The 25,626-nt window shown below is 36.1% G+C and overlaps 1 protein-coding gene across 1 annotated transcript in view; it reads left to right on the forward strand.

The window, feature by feature from the left end:
* The window catches only part of LOC150099201 (uncharacterized), a 146,245-nt gene that overhangs the window by 18,722 nt on the left and 101,897 nt on the right, over positions 1–25,626 (forward strand). The window contains exons 3-5 of the mRNA XM_090404278.1: positions 802–978; positions 9,418–10,878; positions 19,321–19,558. Of these exons, the coding sequence (XP_090260404.1) occupies positions 9,800–10,878; positions 19,321–19,558 (1,317 nt within the window). The 5' untranslated portion in view covers positions 802–978; positions 9,418–9,799. The remainder of the gene's footprint in view (positions 1–801; positions 979–9,417; positions 10,879–19,320; positions 19,559–25,626) is intronic.

Consider the following 25,626-nt stretch of genomic DNA (forward strand, 5'->3'; position numbering starts at 1 on the left):
TGTTGAAATGAACCCTATTAAATATAATGAAAATTTCTTCTTCATGGAGTTTATTGAATATTTGCTAGCGTTTTCCCTACATTTATATAGAATACCTCTAAGTGAAAGAATTATGAAATAACAACAGTTATTATTGATATTTTCACAATAACATCTTTATTTACTTTCCTGGTCCTTTGAAGATATGCTTCTGCTCTTACAATGCTCCTTCCTGACATCATCCAGCTGATTTTGAAATTCATTCTAGCTATTTCAAACACAAAATCTACAATCGAATGTAAGGAAATGATATAGGATCTCCTCTCTCTCTCATAATATAGTTTAGCCAACTTCTTTATGGTTTATTTTGAACAACAGCTGTTCAAACACTCCTTTGAACAACAATGCAGTTTTAAATTCCTACAAGAAATTAAATAATAAATCCACTGTTGAAAAGAAAACTAATAATACTTCACTGTTTTCAAACTCCCTCATCACTATGTTTCCATAGAGATCCACATTTACAAATAGTCAAACTTGGCATGTTCAATAATCAAGTTCATAGAGTTAATATAATTTGCTCTGATAATAACATATTGTCATAAAATTATGACCAAGTTCAGACCTCTCTTAATGGCTTCAGTCCAAAAATAATTTGGAAAAGTCTATTAAAATAGACCCTGATAACAAATAGCAGAAGACATCCATTGAATTGGCTCTGAGTAATTGTATACATATTGCAAACACACATTTTTTATACCTTAATCAACATTTCATTTTGGTATTCTTGGTAACTCTGTTACACAAAATTTATCCTTCTAGTTGTCCAGCACTCCAGATGACATCACTCATCCCATGATCATAGACCAGTATTAGGAACCAGGTTCTCAGTGCATTTCACAAACATTCTTGTGATTTGAAATATGGTATCAAACTCTGTATTCCTTTCTTTGCATGGGAAAAAATTGGCATAGTATTCATCAGTTGTAAGAATTTCAGGTAAGTCCATTAATTTAAACTATGCTAAGATTTTGAAATTTAACCAGTAATTTTCTTTGTGCATTAATATAATCTACAGGGAATTTTTGTACAAACATGATGTTTTCTCTTTAATGAGATATGTAGAGGAGTTGTCATGGCCAAGCAGCTGTATGATCTTTTGACCAAGCAGCTGTATGATCTTTTATGATCATATTATTATTATTCCTGATACCTCCAAGGAGTCCAAAGACTCATCGCGGGAGGACAAGTACAACTGTCTCAACCACTACACCGAACCTCTACTGCGAATCATCTCCATCAGTGCCATCTACCGCCCACCTTCACCACCACCACAACTAGTATTTTTTGTCGGTAAATTGCGTGTGTTCTGAAGTGCCGATTTGTCTGTATGCGGGATGAAAACCCGAGTTTCTGGGAGAAAAACCCTGCTACCTCCATATCAGATCGGCTAACTCACCTTCAATTGAAATCATCCAGATAATGATTAAAATAGACCCTGATAACAAGTAGCAGAAGACATCCATTGAATTGGCTCTGAGTAATTGTCTGCATATTGCAAACACATTTTTTATACCTTAATCAACATTTCATTTTGGTATTCTTGGTAGCTCTGTTACACAAAATTTATCCGTCTAGTTTTACAGCACTCCAGATGACATCACTCATCCCATGATCATAGACCAGTATTAGGAACCAGGTTCTCAGTGCATTTCACAAACATTCTTGTGATTTGAAATATGGTATCAAACTCTGTATTCCTTTCTTTGCATGGGAAAAAATTGGCATAATATTCATCAGTTGTAAGAATTTCAAGTAAGTCATACCCACCTTTTTATAAGCTTTACCATCCAATTGACTATAGGCAAGCTCAATCAGTTCATTTATGTGCCATTGCTTGCTCTTCACACAAAGGCAGCATTGATTTAAAGCGCAAAATGCATTTGTTAATAGGCTGTGTTGTAGGTTGAGCACATGTTTTTAAGAAACCATATAGCCACTCAGTTATGAAGAGAAGAGTAGAGTAACAAGAAATTAATTGATGCATTGAATATGTTGATATCTCTCTCTCTCTCTCTCTTTGCAGGCCATCCCAGTTCCAGAAATATTTTTTTTTGCTGCTTTAATGGGCGACAGGATCTATATAAGATGGATGGCTTGCATTTAAATGGATTCAGTGTAAGGAGACTTGAAAAGGTGTTGCTGAATGTAGTGGATGTGCAAAATCAGGGAAACTAGATTTATTAAGGGGGAAGTAGATATACAGGCCTTAGGGAGGCAGTTGAATGTATGAATGAGTATAATATGCCCGAGCGAATAAAGACAAAAAATCAGAATGGGATAGTTAATATAAGGCATCAAGGTAGGGATGGGGCTAATGGGAGTCTCAAATTCATGTACACTAATGCTAAGAGTATTAGGAACAAGAAGAGTTTTTGGCCATGGTTGGCACTTCCAGACCACAGGTTATTGGCATTAGTGAATCAGGCTGACTGTAGATGATATAGCTAGTGGGATTGAATGTGATGAGTATAGTGTGTTCAGGAATGACAGGGAGAATAAAATGGGGGGGAGGAGTATTTTTGATGATAGCTGATGAGCTGCAGCCAAGGAGAATAGAAGTTGAATTGCAAGATAGAGAAAAGAGCACATTTGAGGCCATTTGGTGTGAGATTGTGGCTAGCAGAACAAAATATACAATTGGGTGCTGCTATAGACCAGGTGATGAAAAAGATGGTGGAGATAGTATGCACAAGCAAATAGAAGAAATGGGTGGAAGGAGGGTAATTATTATGTGAGATTTCAACTATGGTCGCATTGATTGGAGTGAGGAGAGGACACACGGGAGGAAAGAATTGGATTTTATGTGGTTATTAAGGGATAACTATCTGCGACAGCATGTAATGGAAAATACTAGGGGGTCATAGAGTGCTTGATCTAGTAATTACATCTGAGGATTTAGCAGTAACAAATATGACCACATTGCCACCAATTGGTGAGAGTGATCATAGGGTCTTGACTTGGGAGGTGGCTAAAGGTGGAATTTACAATTAAGAAGGGTACATGTGGAATTATCCGGCTAGAAAGTATGACAAGCTTAGGAGTTTGATTGGTTCAGTGCCATGGCATGTACAACTGCAAGAACTAGAAGTTGATAGTGTATGGGAGGCAGTTAAGAAGTGTTTGCATGAAGCAATGGCTGACTGTATACCTAGAGTCCGAATAATAAATCAAGTAGGGGTTAATTGGATGAATAACACCATTAAGTTTGAGCTGCAAAAAAAGGAAACAACTATGGAGGGAATTTAAGGAGAAAGGTGACCAGCAGGCACATGAACGGTATAAAGCGCAGGCCAGAAGGGTAACGAGTGTGGTAAGGAGAACAAAAAAGGATTACGAAAGAACATTGGCCATGCAGGCTAAAGAGAATCCTAAACAGTTTTTTTGATATGTTGCAAGTAAAAGGAAAAATGTATATGGCAGAATGATTTTAAAGAATGCTGATGGTAGGGAGGTAACTGAATCAGTTGATATAGTTGAGTTACTGAGTGAGCACTTTGCAAGAATATATCATCCAGGTGGTGACATTGCAGAAATGAATGAACCAATAGATTATAAAGGAATTGTGGTGAATGAAGTGGAGGTGAGTAGTCTATTGCATAACCTCAATGTCAATACATCTATGGGATTGGATGGTATACCAGCTCGTGTCGTACGAGAAGTGGCTAAAGAATTGTCAGTACCCTTGACCATTTTGTTTAATTTGAGTCTTGGGTCTGGGTTAGTCCCGAGGGGGTGGAAAGAGGGAAAAATAGTTCCACTGCATAAAGGTGGTTCCAAGGCTGCTGTTGTAAATTACCAAATGATTAGCATATCAGGAATGATTGACAAGGTCTTGGAGAAATTAGTCAACAGACGAATACAGGATTGGATAGATGAAAATGGGATACTGTATGGGAGGACAACATGGTTTTGTGAAGGGTAGATCATGCCTCAGTATTTGCTCACGTTTTCTAACACAGTGATGGCTGAACTGGATAAGGGTAATGGATTTACAGTAATTCTACTTGACCTTGCCAAGGCCTTTGACAGGATACCACATGGAACTCTAATCAGTAAACTGGAGCAGATGGGGATGGATATAGGGTTGATTAGATGGATAGGAGGGTGGTTGATGGAGAGATACCAGAGAGTGGTTTATTCAGTTGAATCCAAAAGACGGCCTGTGACTAGTGGTGTGCTGCAGTACTCTGTTCTTGAACCACTACTTTTCAATTTTTCATCAATGATATAGGAAACGATCTGAGAGGAAGTGTTCACTTGTTGTGTCCTCCCACGATGAGTCTTCGGACGGACTCCTTGTAGGTGTCACAAATAATAATAATATAATGTGGCAAAGTGTAAAGTTATGCATTTTTTGATGAAAAGAATAGCAGCAGTATATCACATTGGTGGAACCGTACTCCAGGAGATTGAGGCCAGGGATTTGGGAGTGTTGGTGGATAGGGAATTGAAGTTTAGGGGGCACATTGCCAAAATGGCTAAATCAGCTCATCAAATCACTTGGCTTCTGAAAAATACTTTAACATGCAGAGACAAACTAGTTATTGTTCCTCTGTATCGAGCCTTGATAAGACACCATCTTGACTACTGTGCCCAGTTATGGGCGCCAGGGTTTCTTCGTGATGGGGAGGAAGTGGAGAGGATCCATAGATGAATTACCAAGATAATAGCAGGTCTGTGGAAAGAACCTTATGAGAATAGGTTGAAGATTTGTGGGTTGCAGAAATTGGTCGATAGGCGGAAAAGGGGTGATATGATTGAGACATTCAAATTTCTGAAGGGTTTCTATAAGATTAATCCAGAAGATATTTTTGAAAATAGGACTGGTGGTGGGAGGACTAGGGGCCATGCATGGAAGCTGGGCAAGAATGTGGTTAACAAGGGTGTTAGAGCTAGGTTTTTTACTTGGAGAGTGGTGAATGAGTGGAATAAGATGCCAGAGTCTGTTGTGGGTGCTACGACCGTGAATGAGTTCAAGGCAAGGTATGATAGATACTTAGTGAATGTCGAATAGTTGTTCTTGACATGATGTTAGGGCCTCTCTCGATGAGGCTGTCAACTCCTTGGAGTTGCCTGGAATAATAATAATAATAATAATAATTACCTCATATCCAGTTAAGTATAAGATAGCTCTCCAAACTAGCATATATATAGCTGCCAATATCATTTTGAAGAAGACAGTCTGCAAATCTATTGAAGGTAAAGACCACTTTATTTGTTTGATTTTTTGAACTTCTTTTATTGCGAGAAAAAAATTTTGAAGATTGTGAAACTTTAGTCATCACTTTCATGTGTGTGGGTATATGAATATTTGAAGAATATTTGACAAAATTGGAAGCTAAACATTTGGTAATCAACATTTCCGCAAAAGGCATAACTAAATCAAGTTATTTTGGTGTATAGAAAGGATAGCGTGAATGAGAAAATATTATTTAGTCTCTGATTAAATTGATCAGAACAAATCCAGAGGTTGATTTGAAGTAGAATCATTTCTCTTCATTACTGTTTTGTTTAGTACTTATACATATTTTTGAAAAAAAATTACATGGTGATGAAGTTACTTTCGTAATTTTTTTATTTTTTTTTTATCAGAATTTCAGAAAACTTCACATCAAGGAAGTTCCATTCACATAAGACTGAATTAAATAGTGAAATGAAAACGATGAAAATACGTTTTATTATTTTTTAAAGAACTTTTTTTTTACATGTAGTTTAATTAATGTTAATAATGGAATTTAATGAAAGAGAATGTTTTTCAAGTAATCATTCAAATCAATTTCAAAATGATTTATATTATTATTACTTCCATGGAGTCAGGAACTCATCGAGGGAGGCTACATATCACTCACACAAGTGCCAAAACCTTTACTTGAATTCATTCACACTATCTGCACCTCCATAGGCAAGCCATTCCAGTTACGTCATGAAAAAAAAAAAAAAAATCTAGCTCTCACATTCTCAACTTCCATGGATGTTCTCTCCTCACCCTCCACAAAATGAAAAATTCTATCCATTGGTATCCTATATGACCCTTTTAGAAGTTTGTAGGTCTCTTTTTTTTTTTTCCCCTCTTTGCTTGTATTTGCAATCCACAAATTCTCAATCTCTTCTCATAATCTACATTTCATAGTCCCCAATATCATCTTTAACGCTCTCCTTTGCATCCTCTCCACCATATCTGCATTATCCTTGGAAACCAGACCAGATCTCTGTTTGATAGTCTAGGTAAAACCATACAAGGCCCTCTAAAGAACTAAAATGAAAGCACTTCCTTATCCTTGCATGCTAGTTGTTTTAGCTGTGCAGAGTTGTATTTGCAATATTTGTAGTGTGATCCCTGGATTTCAACTTCTCTATTAAAACTCCCGAGATTCCTAGCCTTTTCTTCTAGAAACAGGTTAGGAATCTAGAAGAAACTGTTTCATCAGTTTCTTCTAGCATAATACCACCAATATAATATTCCATTGGATATCCCGACACACCAAAGTGAATAACTGTATATTTACTAATACTGAACAAACAGCCATTTTCACATACTCTCAGTTCAAGCCTATTCAAATCATTCTACAAGTATTGCATGTCAGTTGCATTCCTGAATATCCTTTTTATCTTTGCATCATTGGACCAAGGACTGATTCCAGGGGTACACCATTGGTCACTTTAACTTTTGCAAATACTATTTTTTGATATGTCAGTCAGCTATCTCTTTTATCAGTCTAATAGTTTATAATGCATTCCAATATATCTAATAGCTTTCCATGCAGTATTCGGTCAGAAAGTCTTAGCAAAGTCCAAAAGTATTATGGTGTATCTATTCCTCTTGGCTAACTGATCTGCAACATTACTATAAAATGTGAGCAACAGCGGTGGCCCATACATAAGCACTGCAACACTGCAGCACCCCTAAGGAAAAAATGAAAAAATTAAATTTTGTTTGTGTTTATAAATAATAACAACTTAAAACATTATATAAATGCAGTACAACATGTTAAAAGTTACAGCTTATGTTTTGACATTGATTGAATAGTTAATAATTGGAATTGTTCAATTAATGCTTTAGATTACGAAACAAATGCATTGCGAACTAACGCCGATATTCGTTTGCTTTTATCGTTGCATGTTAAGTCATTCCAAAATGTAACTGCTCAAACGGCAGTGTTTTTTTAGTATGCTTATGCGCCTTATTTCTGTGAGATATGAAACGTTTATTATTGGTGGGTGGTGAACTATTTTTTGTAAATTTTATTTTATTAAAATAACATATAATTATTTATTTATTATAGATACAAGGCTGAATTATGACGAGTGTCACTGTTGAAAATATGAAAAGAATTATTTTTTCAATTAGCGTTACACAAAACAAATGCACTGCGATCTAACACCGATATTCGTTTGCACTTGTCATTGCTATTGATACGAAACTTATTATTGGTGTTTGTTCGTGGTGAGGTTTAATAAAGCAATTTTTAATATGTAAATTTATTTATTGATAAATTCATTACTGGTTAGGAAAAAAAAGTGTTTTTTATTTTTTTTGTATATGCAGCACCCCCACTTAAAATTTTCACAGGCCACCACTGGTGAGCAAGTTACTCAAGCATTACCTTCCATTCTCTCAGCACATGGAAGATTCCACCAGATTCTTCCCCCTGTTCTGGGTCTCAAATTATGCTCTAGTCAAAGGTATAGCCAGTTCAGCTGAACTCTTTTAGCATCTGTACTGATATCCCATCAATTCCTATTGCTGAATTATTATTCAGCTTATGCAACAGATCTAGGTCCACCTTATACACTAGGTTGATAGTTATTAGCAAAATAGACACTCATTAGTTGAACAAATTTTCTGCTCTTGCCACCTACATACTATCTTCATTCAGCAGTTATTTTTCACATTCATTCTTTCTTTTAGATATCTTTGGTTTGCAGAACCAGTTTCTTTGCATACTTGCACTTAGCTTCCTATACAATCCTTGTAACTCTTCTGACCCACACCTTATAATTTTTCTAACTGACATCATCTTTATGCATACAGTATTCCTTCCACACCATCTTTTTTCTTAAGAATCTCTTACTTAATAAGATTGCACATCCATTTGACTCCTATGCTATTTATTCTTCGAACTCTCAGGCACATTCCAATATTGCATCTTTCAAGTATTTTTTAACTGCTTCCCATGCACTGCTGATACCAAGTATACTCCTCAGTTAGTCATAATTTCCTGCTATGTAGTTCAGCATGTAACTTTTTCTGAATGGAACATCCATATACTTAGCCACTTTCCAGGTGAGCATAACATGTTTATTGTCACCAGTCAGAAGCAGAACAGACAAATCTTTAACTGACCCCCCCCCCCCATCTTACACTATAATCAGATCCTTCTGTCGCATGCTGCTTGGTGAAGTTGTCTCTCAACAGCTCAATACATTTAGCTTCATATAGCAGTGAAATCTTATTTTTCATGAGATTTCACTGCTACTCAATCAATATTTGGATAATTAAAGTAACCCATGAATGATTACTTGTTTAAGACCCCTCAGGTTGATTTGGTGATACATTTTGTTATTATCAGCAGCAACTGATTAACTAGGCTTGTAACAACACTTCATTATGTATTTGATCTTGTTGGACTCCACTTTTGTATCAAATAGCCTCAAACTCACTGCTACTTTGAAAGTAATTAGTAACTTTGCAGCATGGCTTTCTACCATATTTGGACTCAGTTCATTTGATATCATTAGTACCAATCCTCACTCCCCCTCTCCTACCTTGTCTATCCTTCTAAAAATATTGTACCTTTTACACTCAATACCAATGAATATATTCACTTCTGAGAGCTATGTCTTAATAATACTAACAATCTGAGGTTAGTATTATATCACAAATTTTTTCATGAAGGCAACAAACTCCATCCCTTTGTTCATGATACTCCTGGCATTTATATATGGACATAATAAGTTACATCCATGCATTTTTTTATATACTCACATCTAGTCTGCATGACCCATTTGGACAACTTTCAGAGATATCTGTTTATATATAATGCTTTACTTACACGGATATCCATGTACATACTTAATAAGATTGAACTGGATGAACACACAATCATCCTTTCATCATAATCATCTTCTTCATTAAGTCTGTGCATACACAGACACATGGATGTCTGTGTATGCGCAGATTCTCACAATTCCTGCTATCATGATCTAAGTGCTCCTAATGTACAGCTGAGTATCTCTGACACTCCATGTTAGGTCTCATACTGATAAATAATTTCTCCATATTTTTGATACCAAATGTATTCAAGCATTATATCAATCATAGTAAATTGCTTGTATATTATGAAAATAAAGAACTAATAATTTTTTCTCTTTCAGTTGACCAGACTGTGTGCTATGATGCAAAGAGATACTACCTACATGTGACGCTTGGCTAGTGCTAAATATCCTCATATACTAGAAAGTTTAATTTTATACTTAAAAACTTGTGAAATAATCTTTCTTGTGTGAAATACAATTGTGAATTAAGTTTGCCATTTTGATAATATGATATGAGGCATAATTCAGACAAATATTTGTAAACCATGATGCAAAGCTGTCTTATCTTCCATTATTGAAATGTTGTTTGTCTGAAACTTGCAGATTCTCAAAACTTTTAAAACTTCTTGGAGTTAATGCAGTTTGGAAAGGTTTTTTCAAACCTTCTAGTAAATATCTTCAAAAGATGGTGCTCCTAATGTACAGCTGAGAATTCACTCTAATGAGAGAACTTATCTGTGAAATGTGTGAAAAATCATTTTCAGAAGTTGCAATTTTCAGTGATCACACAAAACTTCAAACTGATGAAAATTCTGAATTTGGTAGTAAATCATCTTTATATTCTCACCATCTTAAATATCATATGCAAGTTCACACTAATGTCAAATCTTTTACCTGTGAAACCTGTGGTAAATCATTTAGTCGTTCTCATGATCTTAAAAGACACACAATACTTCACACTAATCAGAAACCATTTACCTGTGAAACTTGTGGAAAATCATTTAGCCGTTTGCATTATCTTAAAAGACATGTAACGCTTCATAATAATGAGAAACCTTATACTTGTGAAACCTGCGGTAAATCATTTAGCTGTTTTGATTTTCTTAAAAAACACATAACACTTCACAGTGATAATGAGAAACCTTTCACCTGTGAAACATGTGGTAAATCATTTAGGCATTTTAGTTTTCTTAAACAACACCTAAAAGTTCACACTAATGATAGACCTTTTACCTGTGAATCTTGTGGTAAAGCATTTTCAAAAATTGGAAATCTTAATCACCATGTGAAAATTCACTCTAAAGAGAAATCTTTTATATGTGAAAGTTGTGGTAAATCATTTTTGTCTCCTCATCATCTTAAATATCATGTAAGAGTTCATACCAATGAGAAACCTTATAGTTGTGCAACTTGTGGTAAATCATTTTCACAGTCTTCAAATCTTAAAACGCACATAAGGCTTCACACGAATGAGAAACCATTTCTTTGTGAAACATGTGGTAAATCATTTAACCAAATGTCAATTTTTCAAACACATATTAGAACACACACTAAAGAGAAACCTTTTATTTGTGAAATATGTGGTAAATCATTTTCACAGTCGCCAGCTCTTAAAACACATATTAGAATTCACACAAATGAGAAACCATTTATCTGCGAAAGTTGTGGTAGATCATTTTCACAGTTAGCATCTCTTAAAACACACATTAGAATTCACACTAAAGAGAAACCTTACATGTGTAAAATGTGTGGTAAATCATTTGCACAACTTTCAAGTCTTAAACCACATAAGTGTTCATAGTAATGAGAAACTGTTTGGAGATTAAAACATTTTAAAACATTTTCTCACTTTCATACTCTAAAACAACAAAAATCCTTTCAGCAACAAGGATGAACCACTAGAATTTTGACAGCTCTAATAGCTGAAAAGTCTTAGTATAGTGTGACATTTGAACATATAAAAACCAATCACACATACCACTCTGAATTCCACACAGATTTATAGTCTGATTTGGTCATAAATAACAGCATGTGTGTGTGTGTGTGTGTACACACACACACACACACGCATTTAGGGTTTGTTTCAGATATTTAGTTGTATACCTCAATACTGATGCTATTTTTATTGATTAGTGATTGTGTTGTGATCTCAGCAAATGTGTTAAATTTTTCATTGAATTACAGTTTGAGCCACAGTGAAAGACTATGTGAAAGAAACTGTACCCAGGAGTTATTGTCTATTGCATGGTTCAAGTTTTTCAGCTAACGGCACTTACAAGTGACATCCACTGTCATAAGTCTAATTCCAAGAGTTCTGATTTTGTCATAAGAAATTTCTCATAATATATATAATACATTTTCTTATGCCTAACACAGTTGACTTTCACTATAGCAAACACCTCTATAACAAACTCCTCACTATAACAAATTACTGAAAGTCCTGACCCATGGCCAAGAAGTAGTGTTATTGACAAACTATTCCTGTGGGTCCTATGACTTTGCTATAGCAAGAGTTAACTGCAATATTTTGGCATAAGTTGGATGCACCACTATTCAGTTATCCATTCTATATTAAGCTGAGTATTATTTTTTTTTTATTTTAAATTGGCAGGGGGGGGGGGAGAATATCGATTGCATATGTCAAATCTTCACATCTTACCATTAAGTTAACATGTTAAGAGCTGTTAAAATTCTGATGGTTTGTCCTTTTTGCTGAAAGGGTTTCTATTGTTGTTGTGCCTCAACATGGTTTTAGAGTATGAAAGTGAGAAAATGATATTAAAATGTGAAATAAACAGACATTAGCCATAAAATACTTTGTGAGCTTTATATGAAGCCAAACTTCTTCCTGTAACAGGGTGAAAACCCAAATTTTTGGAAAGAAATGCCCTGTTGTTATGTGAGACTACCTATCTCATAATCTTATAAAATTTGAATCTATGTCTTTCTGACTAAATGGTATATATGGGATCTCTGTTAGTTGAAACAAAATGATGCTTATGGAGGAAGGAGGTAATGCTTCAAAATGTGTTATGCCTATGAGTTGATGTAATTGTCAGATGCAATATGCCTCATACCCACCAAATCCAGAGCATTTTCTGTATTTGCTGCAGTTTTTTATTTTAATAAATTTAGTTTAATCCTTTATCCAAATGTGAACAAACAAAGTTTGCGCCTGAAAGTATCTTCAGGACTAGGGTAAGATGGTACAACACCGAGCAACTCGTTGCAAAAGTGGAGCAAGCTAACATCACTCCTATCTCAGTATCTCCCATAATGCAAAACACCTCTCCTTGCAGATATGTCTAATGTTATGCATTAAGGGAAGGGCAACTACCCAGACTAGTTTCGACCTTTATTGAGGTCGCTTCAGTGAGAGCCAGGCCCAAGTGGAGATACCAGGCAGAAGCATTAGCAAGGTCATCTCTACCTATAGGAGTTGTCAAATGGTGTGCCACCTTTTAATAAATTATTCTGGATTTAGAGAAAGATGTTGAAAGTTTATTTTTCACTTGGGAGATACTGAGATAGGAGTGATGTTAGCTTGCTCCACCTTTGTAACGGGTTCCTGGTGTTGTACCACCTTACCCCAGTCCTGAAGATACTTTCAGGTGCAAACTTTGTTTGTTCACACTTGGATAAAGGATTAAACTAAATTTATTATAGTCTAACCAAGTGAAAAATAAACTTTCAACATCTTTCTTATTTTATGTTGCAAGGGATGAAGTTTTGAAGTGTTTAGATTTTTTTTTTAACTTACCAGATAGATGATAATGTGATGTAGTATGTAGCATGTGTTGAATTTTTTGTATACACCATAGTTCAATGAAAACTCTGCCAGTCGCATAAATTAAATGTTCAGTAAAACATGATTTTGCTTTCATTTTAAGTTGAACTTAATTTTAGTATGTGTGTGTGTGTGTCTCTCTCTCTCTCTCTCTCTCTCTATATATATATATATATATATATATATATATATATATATATAGAGAGAGAGAGAGAGAGAGAGAGAGTTCATAATATTTCATATCTAAATTCACCATGAATGGAAGAACTGTTATTGTGCTTTTATTTTCAAGTGTTAAAATGACAAAGTATGCTTTAACAAGAGTTTTTGTAACCTTTTAAATTTGTGGAAAAGTTTTCGTAGGCTACTCTAAACTTATAAATTCTTTCTACATTCACATGATCTTAAGATACTGTTATGAGCTGCCAAAATCCTAACAACCACTTCTCTATATAAAGTTCTGATTTAAAGGATGTGTCACAGTATGCATTTTCTGTTCTTTTTTTACATGGGCAGTGCACTGAGTTATTGGAAGTCATACTTAAGCATCTTTATATATGAGGGTGGTCAGTAAAGTTTTCGGCCTCAACCATAGATGGCAACACTATCGGCAAGATTTATTTTTTCTAAGTTGTTACATCTGTCATAAACATCCATGTGAAGCAAAAGTGTTGTCTGTATATCTTGAAATGGATAAAATTCTTTGTTAAAGAAAGTTTAACACCAAAAGAAATTCATTCGAAGTTCATAAAAGTTTATGGGCACTCTTCTCCTTAGTTTTCGACAAGAAATGTGCTACCAAGTTTAAACATGGCCATACCAGCCTTGAAGATGATCCAGATGAAGGAAGTCCAAAAAATGTAACAACACCAGAAATCATTGATCGGGTGCATAATATGGTATTGGATGACTGGCAAGTCAAAGTGCTTGAAATTGCTGAGACTATAGGCATTTCAAAAGAATATGTAGGATATATTTTGCATGGAGAATTGCAAATGAAAAAAGCTTTGCGCAAGATGGGTGCCCTGCTTGCTCACAGCAGATGAAAAATGCACTCGCATGAAAATCTCTGAACAGTGCTTGGAGCATTTTAACAAGAATAAAACTGATTTTGGGCGTTGATTTATTACTATGGATGAGACTTGGATTCACCATTACACACCAGAATCCAAACAGCAGTCAAAACAGTGGACAGAAGCCGGTTGTTCAGCGCCAAAGAAGACAAAGTCATGCCATCGGTGTTTTGGGATGCTAAAGGCATTTTGTTTATTAATAATCTTGAAAAGACCTGGTTTGTAGAAGAAAAAAATCATCGTTCATCAGGACAATGTACCTGCCCACAATAGTGTTTTAGCAATGGGAAAATTAAGGGATCTGCACTATGAATTGTTGGAACATCCACCCTATTCCCCAGATTTGGCTCCCTCTGACTTCTGACTCTTCCTCGCTGGTCAGCGTTTTTCTTCGAATCAAGAGGTGATTGCAGCTGTAGAAGGATATTTTGCAGATCTTACTGAGAACCACTACAGGGACTGGATAATGGTGCTGGAGCATCACTGGAATAAATGTATTAGTCTTAAGGGAGATTATGTTGAAAAATAAAAATAATTTTGAAATTATAAATTTTTTTTCATTGTTAGGCCGAGAACTTTTCAGACCACTCTCATATGTTTATTGAAATAGGAAAAAAAGTATTAGTTATTGTGTAATACTTGCCAAAAGGCCTCTTGATATTTATAATAATCTTTATGTAGGATACATGACTTCTAGTATCAGTTTACTTATCCTTGATTTTATGGTATTTGGGCTGAGAAACTTCATATTTTACTGCCATTCTCATACTCTCTATCATTCTACCAGGCAAGCACATCTCTGACACTCTACTCTGCACACCCTGAATCATCAAATCTCCTCAAACTATCAAATAGAGCTCCTGAGAAAGGAGATGGAAAGAATGAAGACTGAGTTGAAGAGGATGGATGGAGAGGCTGGCTGGTGTGAGCGAAGTGAGAGTAGGTGTAAGAGAATGGCATCAGAGAGCAAGGGAGAGATGAAGGTGAAAGAATGCAAGAGATAGTGGAAGAGAGGAAATTGCAGAAAGATGAGACAGTGTGGAAGCAAGGAAGAGAGAGGTGAGAAGGACAAGGGGAAAGTAGGAGAAAGAGAGAGAAATAGATTGGAAGCTCTAAGAGTGAGGGTTGCCAGTGAGAGAAGGATGGATGAATCTATTTGGAATATCCTGTATGGAGATTCGATGATTTGAGGTAGAGTGCCAGAGGACTGCTTGCCTGATAGAATGATAGAGAGGGTGGCAATGTCAGTGAAGAGGAGTAAAATTGTGGATAGTAACGGTTATGACAAATGCCTGAGAGGAAGTGTGACTCATAGCATGAGATTTTTTTTGAGGTTAATGTGCAGCAGAAATGTGTCCAAAGAAAGATAGTGAGCATGTTTCCCCAGTATGATAATACAGAGTGGAAGACGAGCAGTGATGATGAATGATATCAAGAATGTGCAGGAAAAGAGGTCTGGAATATGTGGATGTAGGGAGTACATTTGAGGATAGAAGAAAGCTGTAAGGAGGAGGTGGATTGCATTTGAATGCAAAAGGGTGCAGGCATTTGAAGAGACTGTTGTTTTCTGGGCTAGTAAGTCTGTTGGGACAGTGAAACTAGAATTGCACAAGTGAAATGTTACAGGGATGGCCTCCTGTGGGATATACACTATATTACAAAACCAGCTGGAGTATGAGAGGAGCAATAATAGCTATAAAAATACTGGCAATACATTGGTTTTTCTGTATACAAATATTAGAAACATTGAGAATAAAGGGAATGAGTTTGTTTCATTGATTGAATCAATCCATCCAGTGGTTTTTGGTATCAGTGAAACTTGGTTAACTGAGGGGGAAGGTCTAACAGGGATAGAAATCAAAAGATATAGCATATTTTGGCAGGATGGGGAAGGTAAATGTGGTGTGGAGTGCTACTCATGATGAGAGATGAACTGTGTGCTTTTAGGGCAGAGAATCTCAGTGGAAATAACACTAATTAATAGCTTTAAGAGTACAGCAATTACTCAATTAATGTGCCCCCGATTAGTGGGTCATTTTTTTTTACTGTACCCAAAATCGATTAGTGTGCCTATATACATCTTAAAAATAAATGTTATGGATTTTAAAAATTTTCTATCTATACATTTTTATGGTTAACTATTTTAAAAAATCACTCATCGGGATGAAATAGTTTAGTTACTGATTTAAAATATTTTACAAAGTTAATTTTTAATGGCATACAGTACTGCACTATGTTCCAAATTTATGTCGTCTGTTAATTATATAACATTTTGATCATATCTTGTGTCTCCTTTGCAGTTATTTTCCTTATTATTTTATTTTAAAGTATTTTTCCAACCTTTCGTCATGAGTAAAAGAATTGGTGAGCAGAAAAGTGGAAGTGTGAAGAAGATTCGAAAAGTAATCTCATTGGAAGAAAAACTTGAAATAATAAAAAAAAATTAACAAGTTGAGTCCAGAGCAAAGATAGGACAAGAATAAAAAATGGGTGAATCAACTATAACAGCAATTTTAAGCAAAGTAGCCGAATACAAAGAGAAAGGTAAGGCTGCTTCAAGTTCATCATACATGCATGCAGACTACTCGAAATCAAAGTATTATAATGATTGAATTAGAGACTTCTTTCTACATTGATCAAAGATTGTAACCAAACATGGATTCCGCTAAGCTGACCTTATTAAATCAAAAGCATTAAGTCTCCTTGCAACCATGAAAGAAAGGGCTATCAATGAAATAGCCTACATAATGTTCTGATCACATGTAAAACTGCAAGTGCAAAGTATCCAGAGATTTTGAAGAAAATTGTGGAAGAAACGGGGCTGTTATGATCAACAAATATTTAATGTCGATGAAACTGGCCTTTTTTGGAAATACACTATATTGTGAATGCCTTCCAAGACTTTTCTGGCCAAATCAGAGAAGTCGTAGACTGGTTATAAAGTCACAGAGTCGAATGAAATTACTGCTAGCAATACGCGAGCCATTCGGAAGCATACTGTCCAAATGATTTTAGAGGCTTTTTCGTATGAATCTAAATTATTACATCTCATTCTGAGAAAATGAGTGATTCCAACCTGCTAAATCTAGATGCACAGTGCGGGAAGATCCTGAAGAATATGAAGAAAATTTAATCACTGACAAGCCCAAAGAGATTTCACAGAAACAATTTGAAAATATTTTTCATACAATCAAAGTTTTCAAGCAGCAATGCTTAGAGGCTGACCCTGATGAAGAGAGAAGCAGTAAAATCTGCAGAAGTAGCAATAGTGCCATAATGTCAGTTGTATGAACAAAAAAGAAACCGAATGCCTGCCAAACTACGTTAACTCAATTCTATGTTAAGAAGTAGAATAATAAATTTATATTCTGAATGAGATATACCCTAATTCTTTTATAAAAAATTAAGGATCAAAAAAGAAATTTGAGGAACGAATTATACTTTTTCCAATAGGTTATTATATTCGATTAGTGCATTTTCGATTAATGCGCCTGTTTTAAAGAATGCATTAAGCGCATTAATCAAGGGGTTGCTGTATGTAGTGTGAGATAGATCTTTATAAGACAAGTTGTTTAGTGGATGTTGCTACAGACCAGGGAATATAGATGGCAATGAGCAGGAAATGTCTAGGCAAATTAGTTTGGCAAGTGCAAAGCGACCAATCATTATGGGGAACTTCAACTGTAGTGATATAAACTAGACATAGGAGACAGCATGCAGTAATAAGAGAACTGAATTTTTGGATTTCTCGAGGGAGAACTCTTGATCCTTGTGTTCCCTCCACCACATGCTGCCTGAGAAAGTATTCTTAGGGGTGTCCCACCCTCCATTGTCGAGAGTGACCATGTAGTCTTGACTTGGAGGATGACTAGGCATATGGAAGCATCAAAACAGAAGGATGTTATGTGGAATTATAAGGAGGCGACTATTGTAGACTTACAGCATGTACAATGGATGAAAGAATTTCAAGTAAAAGAGATGTCATTAGTGCATGGGAGATACTTAAGAAAAAATTGTTGACAGTATTGACAGATTCTATACCTCAAGTGAAGAAGATAAAGTAATTTGGAGTCAAATGGATGACAAATAACAAATATCTGTTGACAGATAGCAGGCTAATCCCAATGAAAATTGTTGATAGGAAGTTAGTAATGATGTAACTTTTCATGTAGTACTATTATGAGATCCTGTACACCCCCTGAGGATATATGTCAGGAATTTGATGATGATGGACGACAAAAGGAATAAAAACTGAATTGCAGAAGAAAAAGAGATTATGAAGGTATATATAAAGAGAGAGTTGTAGAGCAGTTGCAAGTAATATAATGCTCAGACCAGGAAAGTGACTAGTATTGGAATAAGAAAAAATTAGAATCTGAGAGGGGTCCTGGCACTGCAATTAAAGGAGAATCTTAAGGAAGTTTTTTCACTATATGGTGAGTAGGAGGAAAAATTATAGTGGTTAGGATTATCTTGCTGGGGATAGAAGTGGTAACTGGGTGACCAAAACATAGTTGAGCTATTTAATGATCACTTTATTAATGTTCCATCCTAGGAATACAGACTTTATTCCTAGAAAGATAATGACTGGTGAAGTGTTAGAAGTGAATGAAGAGGATGTATTCTGAATACTGAGTACATGAAATGTCAATAAGGTAAGAAAATAGAAAGTTACTAGTTTAATGAAAGTCTTACAATGGGGCAAGTTCCTGGAGAGGGAAGGAGGGTGAGATTGCACAAGGGCGGTTGTAGAATGGAAATATTACACTATAAGCATGTTTGTAATTCTTCTGTAGTTGTAAAGATTTTGGAGAAATTATTAATAACTCATATACAGAATTGGGCAGATGAGAGTAATGTTATTTATGCAGGCTAGCATGCATTTGTTAAAAAGTGCTGTTATTTTAGTAATCTGGTTACCTTTTACAATGGAGTAATAAGTGCAGTGGATGAGGGTGATGCGTACACTGTCATTTTCTTGGACTTTTCCAAGACATTTGACAGGGTGCCACATGACAAGTTGGTTTTTAAGTTACATCATATGAGTCTGGATATCAGGTTAGTGGATTGGTAATTAGCTCTCTTATAGATATCAGAGCATTGTATATGGGGAGTGGTATGAGGGAGTTAGGAAGTTACATGTGGTATTCCCCAGGGTTCAGTCCTGCCACCATTTCTGTTCAATGTCAATGATATTGTCACAAGACTACAGAGAGATATTCAATTCTTTGCAAATGATGTGAAACTTGGGAGCGTTATTAGTAATAGTGCTGATGTTTTGTCTCTTCAGGAGGATTTGAATAAGTTGGAAAGTTGGGTAAATGAAAGGGGATATCAGTTTAATGCATCTTAAGGTGAGGTTTTAAATTTTTTTTTCCATAGTTGGGATACTTCACTAGAAGCAGTGGAGGAAACAAGGGATCTTGCAGTAATTGGGGATAGAGAAGTTCTGAGGACAAATTGCAAAGGTTGTGAAGACACCTCAGAGAATTACAGCAATGTTGAGTGCACATTGACCATGACAGATAAAAAGTGTGCCACCCCATTGTATAAAGCTTTGATCATGCCACATCTGGATTTCTGTGCTTGGATCTGCTCACCTGGATTTGAAGGAGATGAAGTAACCTTGGAGAGGGTCAGAGAGCAGAGATGGATAACAAAAACGATATGAAGACTGTACAACATTGATTATGAGGATAGACTGAGGGCATGCAGACCACAGAGTCTGGCGAATAGAATAGGGGTATGATGAGGGATTTAAGCTGTTGAAGGGTTGTTATTATCATGTTAACAGTGAAGCTATTTTTCATATGGTAGAATGATCAAAAGGAGCGAGGAAAAGGGACCATCCCTGGAAGCTAATTTTGACTTCCCATGATGAATCTTGTGACTGCATGGAAGTCTGGAAAATAACTTTTTTCCAACAGACTGATGATAAAGCAGTTTGAAATATGTTTAATTGTTAAGTTTTCCCTGACATCACTGCCATCAATGAAACACTATTTCTTCTTCTGCAGAACTAATTCCATTTGTGTTCATAATTTCTATTGCTTTCCTTATTATTCCTGAATTGGAAAAAATTTTTAATTTAAGGTTATTCTTGATTTAATACAAAAAATTATTTAAATTGAGTACAAATTTTAGGAATGCATTTAACTCATCCATTTTTCTTCTCCTGATTTCCAAGGTAATTCTTATCAATTCCAGAGGTGGGATCCATAACATTGAACAATTCAACAATTTTAGGTGTATAACTAGAATGACTTAAATTATATCTTATATTTTTAATGTGAATTTTGTTTGCTAATCTTGCATTTTTTCCCCCACAATCACAATTATTTTGTCTTGTTGTAGTAGTTTAAACCTTACATTAACTTCAAAGTCTATTCCTTTAAAGCATCAATTTCTATCATTTTATTAATTTTATTTTTATGGATACTAAAATTATCTTTTATCTGTATGAAAAAATTAGTATGTTTTATTAACTTATTTGCCTTTTTAAACTTAATTGCCTTGCTTGCAGTGCATTTGATAATACAAACTCACCCAAAATATCACTCATTAATGCCAAATCATTGAGTTTTTTTTAATCGTTTATTCATGCCAGAAAATTTCTTATTTTTTCTAAAAATGAAGATCTGAATAAGCTTTCCTGATGACCTTTTTGACAGATCTAATGCTACAAGAAGCCCATCATGTACTAAAAATATGCTACTATTTTTATGATTTCAGTATAAAGTGCTGATAGTAGCAGAAGGAAGAGGAGTGAAACTACAAAGTAATCGCTTTTGCAAGAGTGTATCATCCTGGTGGAGACTTTGCACTTACTGATGTGCGAATTGAGGTAGATGAACTGGAGGCACTTGATATGTTGAAAAACATCAATGCAATGCAAACACAGCAGTAAGACTGGACAGTATGTCAGCCATGTGATACAAGAATGTGCAAGAGAACTGGCAGTACTTCTGAATGTGTTTTTAATCTAAATCTCAGCTCTGGAAAGATTCAAAAGCAGTGGAAAAAGGGTAAGATAGTCCCATTATGTAAAGGTACCTCTGGAGTGGTGGTTAAAGTATTGGAAAAGTTGATTAAAGATAAAATTTAGGAATGGGTGGATAAAAATATGATGCTCTATGGTGGGCAGCATGATTTTGTAAAAGGTAGGTTCTGCCTTAGTAATTTATTGGCATTTTATAATAAAGTGTCAGTGGAATTTGATAAAGGAAATGGTTACACCATCATATTGCTGGAGTTTGCAAAGGAAATTGGCTGAATACCTCAAGGAAAACTATTACATTAGCTAGAGCAAGTGATGAAACAATTTGCAAGGATAAAAGAAAAAAAATAATCAGAACTCCACAGTGCACTCAGGATGTTAAAGAGGCAATCAAGGAAAAGAAGAAAGTTTATCAAAAGTTCCTGGCAAGTAATTCAACTTATGATCTTAGGGAATACAGAAAAATGTAAGAAACTGTAGCACTGTATAAAACTAGCTAAACAAATATCATGGAATGACTAGTAAGAACACAGAAAGTAAATATCAGGAAGGTGGCTCAATATTCTGGATGTTATTGAAGCTTAGAATTGGATGAAAGAGTACTGTAAAAGAATCAGAGATGATAAAGCTGACATGATAATTGGAAATAAATACATTCTGCATGTCTCTAGTAACTACTTTGAAAGATTGCTACATGAAACAAGCACTGTGATGGCATTGGTGGTAGAAAACACTCAACAGCAATGCAATCAGAGATACATATCAATACTTGAAGTAGAAAAATCCATTGAAAACCTGAAATGTGGAAAGGCAGCTGGAATTGATGATATTCAACCAGTAATGCGCATATATATATTATTATTATTATCAACACTCAACCTCCATGGAGTCTGAGACTCATCTTGGAAGATACGCACTATTGCATACAATGCTCGTCCATCTGCATCTTAACTGATTCAATGTGTCCACAACACACTCACCAACTACCCTCCATTCAATGAACCTGCTTCTCACTCCTTTGCTCACAGCCTCCAGCAATGGCCTCTTGTTCTACTTCCTTCTCCACGTCTATGAAAAATTTCTTCCATGTCTACCTGATAACAACCCCTGGGATATCAGGTAGACATGGAAGTTTATATATCTCGATCAAATCCCCCCCTCTTCCTCCTATTCACGAGGCTCTGCAACTTACATTCCCTCAGTCTGTTCTCGTACTCCACATTCCAAAGACCACTGACCACCTTTGTGAATCTTCTCTATACCCTTTCCAACATATCCTCGTCACCATGAAAACTCGTGACCAAATCTGTGCACAATAATCCATATGAGGCCTGATCAAGGCGTTATACAATGGAATCATATCCTCTCTATTTCTGCATGTCAGTGTTCTCCGCATCATTGCCATATTCGATGTTCACAACTTGTACAATGTGACCCCTGAATTTCAGGTCCTTGTCCACCATCACTCCTAGATCTCTTATCTCCTCTACTTCTGTTAAAGTTTCCCCACCAAGTGTATACTTGGCATCTCATCGTTGCTTACCAAATCTCAAAACCTTACACTTGGCAACATTGAACTGACAGTTCCACTTACCTGCCCATTCATGCAATCTATTCAAATCCTCTTGTAAGGCATTAACATCAGCCTGACTGTACATTGCTCTCCCCAGTTTTGCATCATCTGCAAACAGCTGGATATCACTAGTTAAATTAAACCCAATATCATTAGCATACAAATTGAACAACAATGGCTCCAAAACTGACCCCCATGGCACACCACTGGTGACCTTTGTCTTTCGAGATACTGCAACCCCCATATACAACTTTCTGATACCTATCTGACAGCCAGTCACTGATCCAACACAGAAGTCTCTTATCCAGTCCCATCTCCTTCAATTTAATTAACAGCTTGTCATGTGGCAGTCTATCAAAAGCCTTTGCAAAATCCAATACACCACTGTTTACGCATCTCCTCTGTCCAAGGTATTTGTCACCTTGTTATAGTACATAAGTAAGTTAGTGAAACATGATTTCCCCTTAACAAACCTGTGCTGATAACCACAGAGAATACCGCTGTTATCAACCCTTTCTATATCCTACTTCTCGCCAATCTCTCCAGGACCTTCACCACAACTCCAGATATACAGATCGGCCTATAATTTGAAGCTACAGCCTTATTATTTGACACCTCCAGGGAGTCCAAAGACTTATCGAGGGAGAGTGTGCTGACAGCATCGAACGATTGGCCCCCTTCCAACTACTAACCGCACTCGAACTTACTTAACTGAGCCATTAGTAGCAGAGGCTCTACTAATTGACCAACCTTATCACTGCCTTTATGCAGTGAAACAATTTTACCCTCCTTCCACTCTCTTGGAACCTGTGCTGTTGCAAAACTCTTGTTAAACAGGCAGCATGCCAGTACTACTGCCAGTTCCCTGGAACATTTCCTTAAGGTGCTGGTGATATTTCATCAAATCCTATCGCCTTATTAACATCAAGGTTATTTATTTCCTCAAATACCTCCTACTCACTCACAATTAAGCTATCCTCTCCTACGTCCTCTACACTAAAGTTCCTCATGATTCCACCCTGATCAGGATGAAACACACTTATAAATTGATCACTGAATAACTCAGCAATGTCTTCTGCAGCAGTTACCATTCTACCATTTTCGTCCCTTAACTTCATCTTTCCATGATCATTCTTCCTTCTACTTGCTACATATATAAAAAACTCGAGGGTTTTTCTTAGCCTGATTTGCCAATTTCTGCTCATACTCAGCTTTTGTTTTCCTTACTGAGTCACTCTCCTGGCTTGTTCTTTATATTCTTAATGTGACTGATTACCATTATTCATCTTGTACTTACTCCAAAGGACTTTCTTTTTCCAGATTTCATGCTTAAGCTCCACATTGATCCATTTTATACCAACCTTATTCAGCCTTTTGGCCTTTGCGATACATTCGTACATTGATGTTGTGTATTTCTTTGTAAGTTCCCATGCAGCATTTATTTCCTTACTGCTCAACTCCTCGTTCCATGTTATAGCTGCAAGTTGTCTCCTAAGCTTGTCATAATTACCAGCCTTATAATTCCACATGTATCCTTTCCTCACAAAAGCCTGCATATGACTAGCCACAACACAGGTGACATAGAGGAGTAAAAGTTTTATGGTGGCTAAACTTCAAAATTTAGATGTACTGGTCAGGAGGTTGAATTCCAAATGACTGGAGTCCAGCTCTCTTAATACCCATCTATAAATAGAAAAATAAAACAATGTGAGAATTGCAGAGCAATTTCCCTACTGAGTTCCTGGTAAGATTTATGCAAGTATGCTATTTGTCACACCCATCCATCTTCTTGTGGAAGGTGTAATATTATTCATTGCTCCATAAATCAGCTTTCCAAATTTGTGTCCCACTGTACCTACTCTTTGCACCACAGAAGATGACACTGAATGTTGGTTCGGGTAATGCGGTGCTTGCATATTGTGGTCCTATCATGGAAATCCGTGTTGTTGAGCCTCAGTTCTGAATGCTTCAGAGTTCCAATGTTTGGAACTCTGCATTCAACATGCCAGCTCATGAATGGCAGTTTTAATATATCCTTTGTAGCAACCTATGGCCACATTTGGAGAGTATTCAGAATCATCTGTTGCAGGTAGCACTTGCAGTTGACTCACTGCTCTTCGATCTCGGTATGGTATCACTGATTGTAGTCTGCACAATTAGCCGAATGGCTATGTACTTCAAACCATATGCTGGGAAAGGAGTGTCCTGGGTTTGATTCTCATTGCTGACGTGAGGAGCTTAAGGATCTTTCTCAGCCATAGCCAAGTTAGCTGGTTTTTGGTGTGGACAGTAGGATTTTTCTCTATAGTTTAACTGTTTGTTTCTTCCTGCAAACCGGCACCGTGAACACACACAGATTACAGTCAGGAATACTTAAGACCCAGCCATAGGCCTGATTCATCAGCTATGCCAGTCCTGAGCCAAGATAAAATTTGGGGGGTATTGAGATGGTGCCATACTTCTCGGTAAAAGGGGCCTCGTGACTGTTATATCATCATATGAATAAATAAATCACTGATTGTTGACCTGGGATGGCCCATGTTTGTAAACAATTTGGCAAACAGACAGGCCTGCATTATAACATCCTATCACAATGCCTCTTTCAAACCTGTTGGTTACCTTCTTGCCTTCATTTCACCCAGATATAGTGCACTAAATTGGGACCATTGTATTCCTCTAATTTATACCAGCTACAAACAAAACTTGTTACGTGGCACAAAAGTTACAAAGGTAGCTCATAAAATTTCTTGGCTATTGAAGAGCACATTAACAAGTAGAGATAAGGAAATTGTTATTCCTCTTTATAAGGCCTCGATATGTCCACATCTGGATTACTGTGCTTAGATTTTGTTTCTTGGCGATGAGGAAGTGGTGGGGAATCAAGTGAGCACCAAGATATTGAGTGGTCTGGAACTTATCCTATGAGGATAGATTGAGGGTGCATGAACTACAGAAGTTGGTTGTTAAGTGAATAACTGAGTATGTGATAGAAACATTTAAATGAGCATGTAGATTTTTTCAATAAGAAAAACGAATGCGACAAAGCATAACTGACATTGGGTTCAATAGATTGTGATAATATAAATAGTTTAAATAGTTTGCCGCATATGCTAGTGGC

The sequence above is a fragment of the Typopeltis vanoorti genome, chromosome 14 (assembly GCF_054136105.1).
Source record: "Typopeltis vanoorti isolate ZY-2024b chromosome 14, IOZ_Tvanoo_1.0, whole genome shotgun sequence".
Lineage (NCBI taxonomy): Eukaryota > Metazoa > Arthropoda > Arachnida > Uropygi > Thelyphonidae > Typopeltis > Typopeltis vanoorti.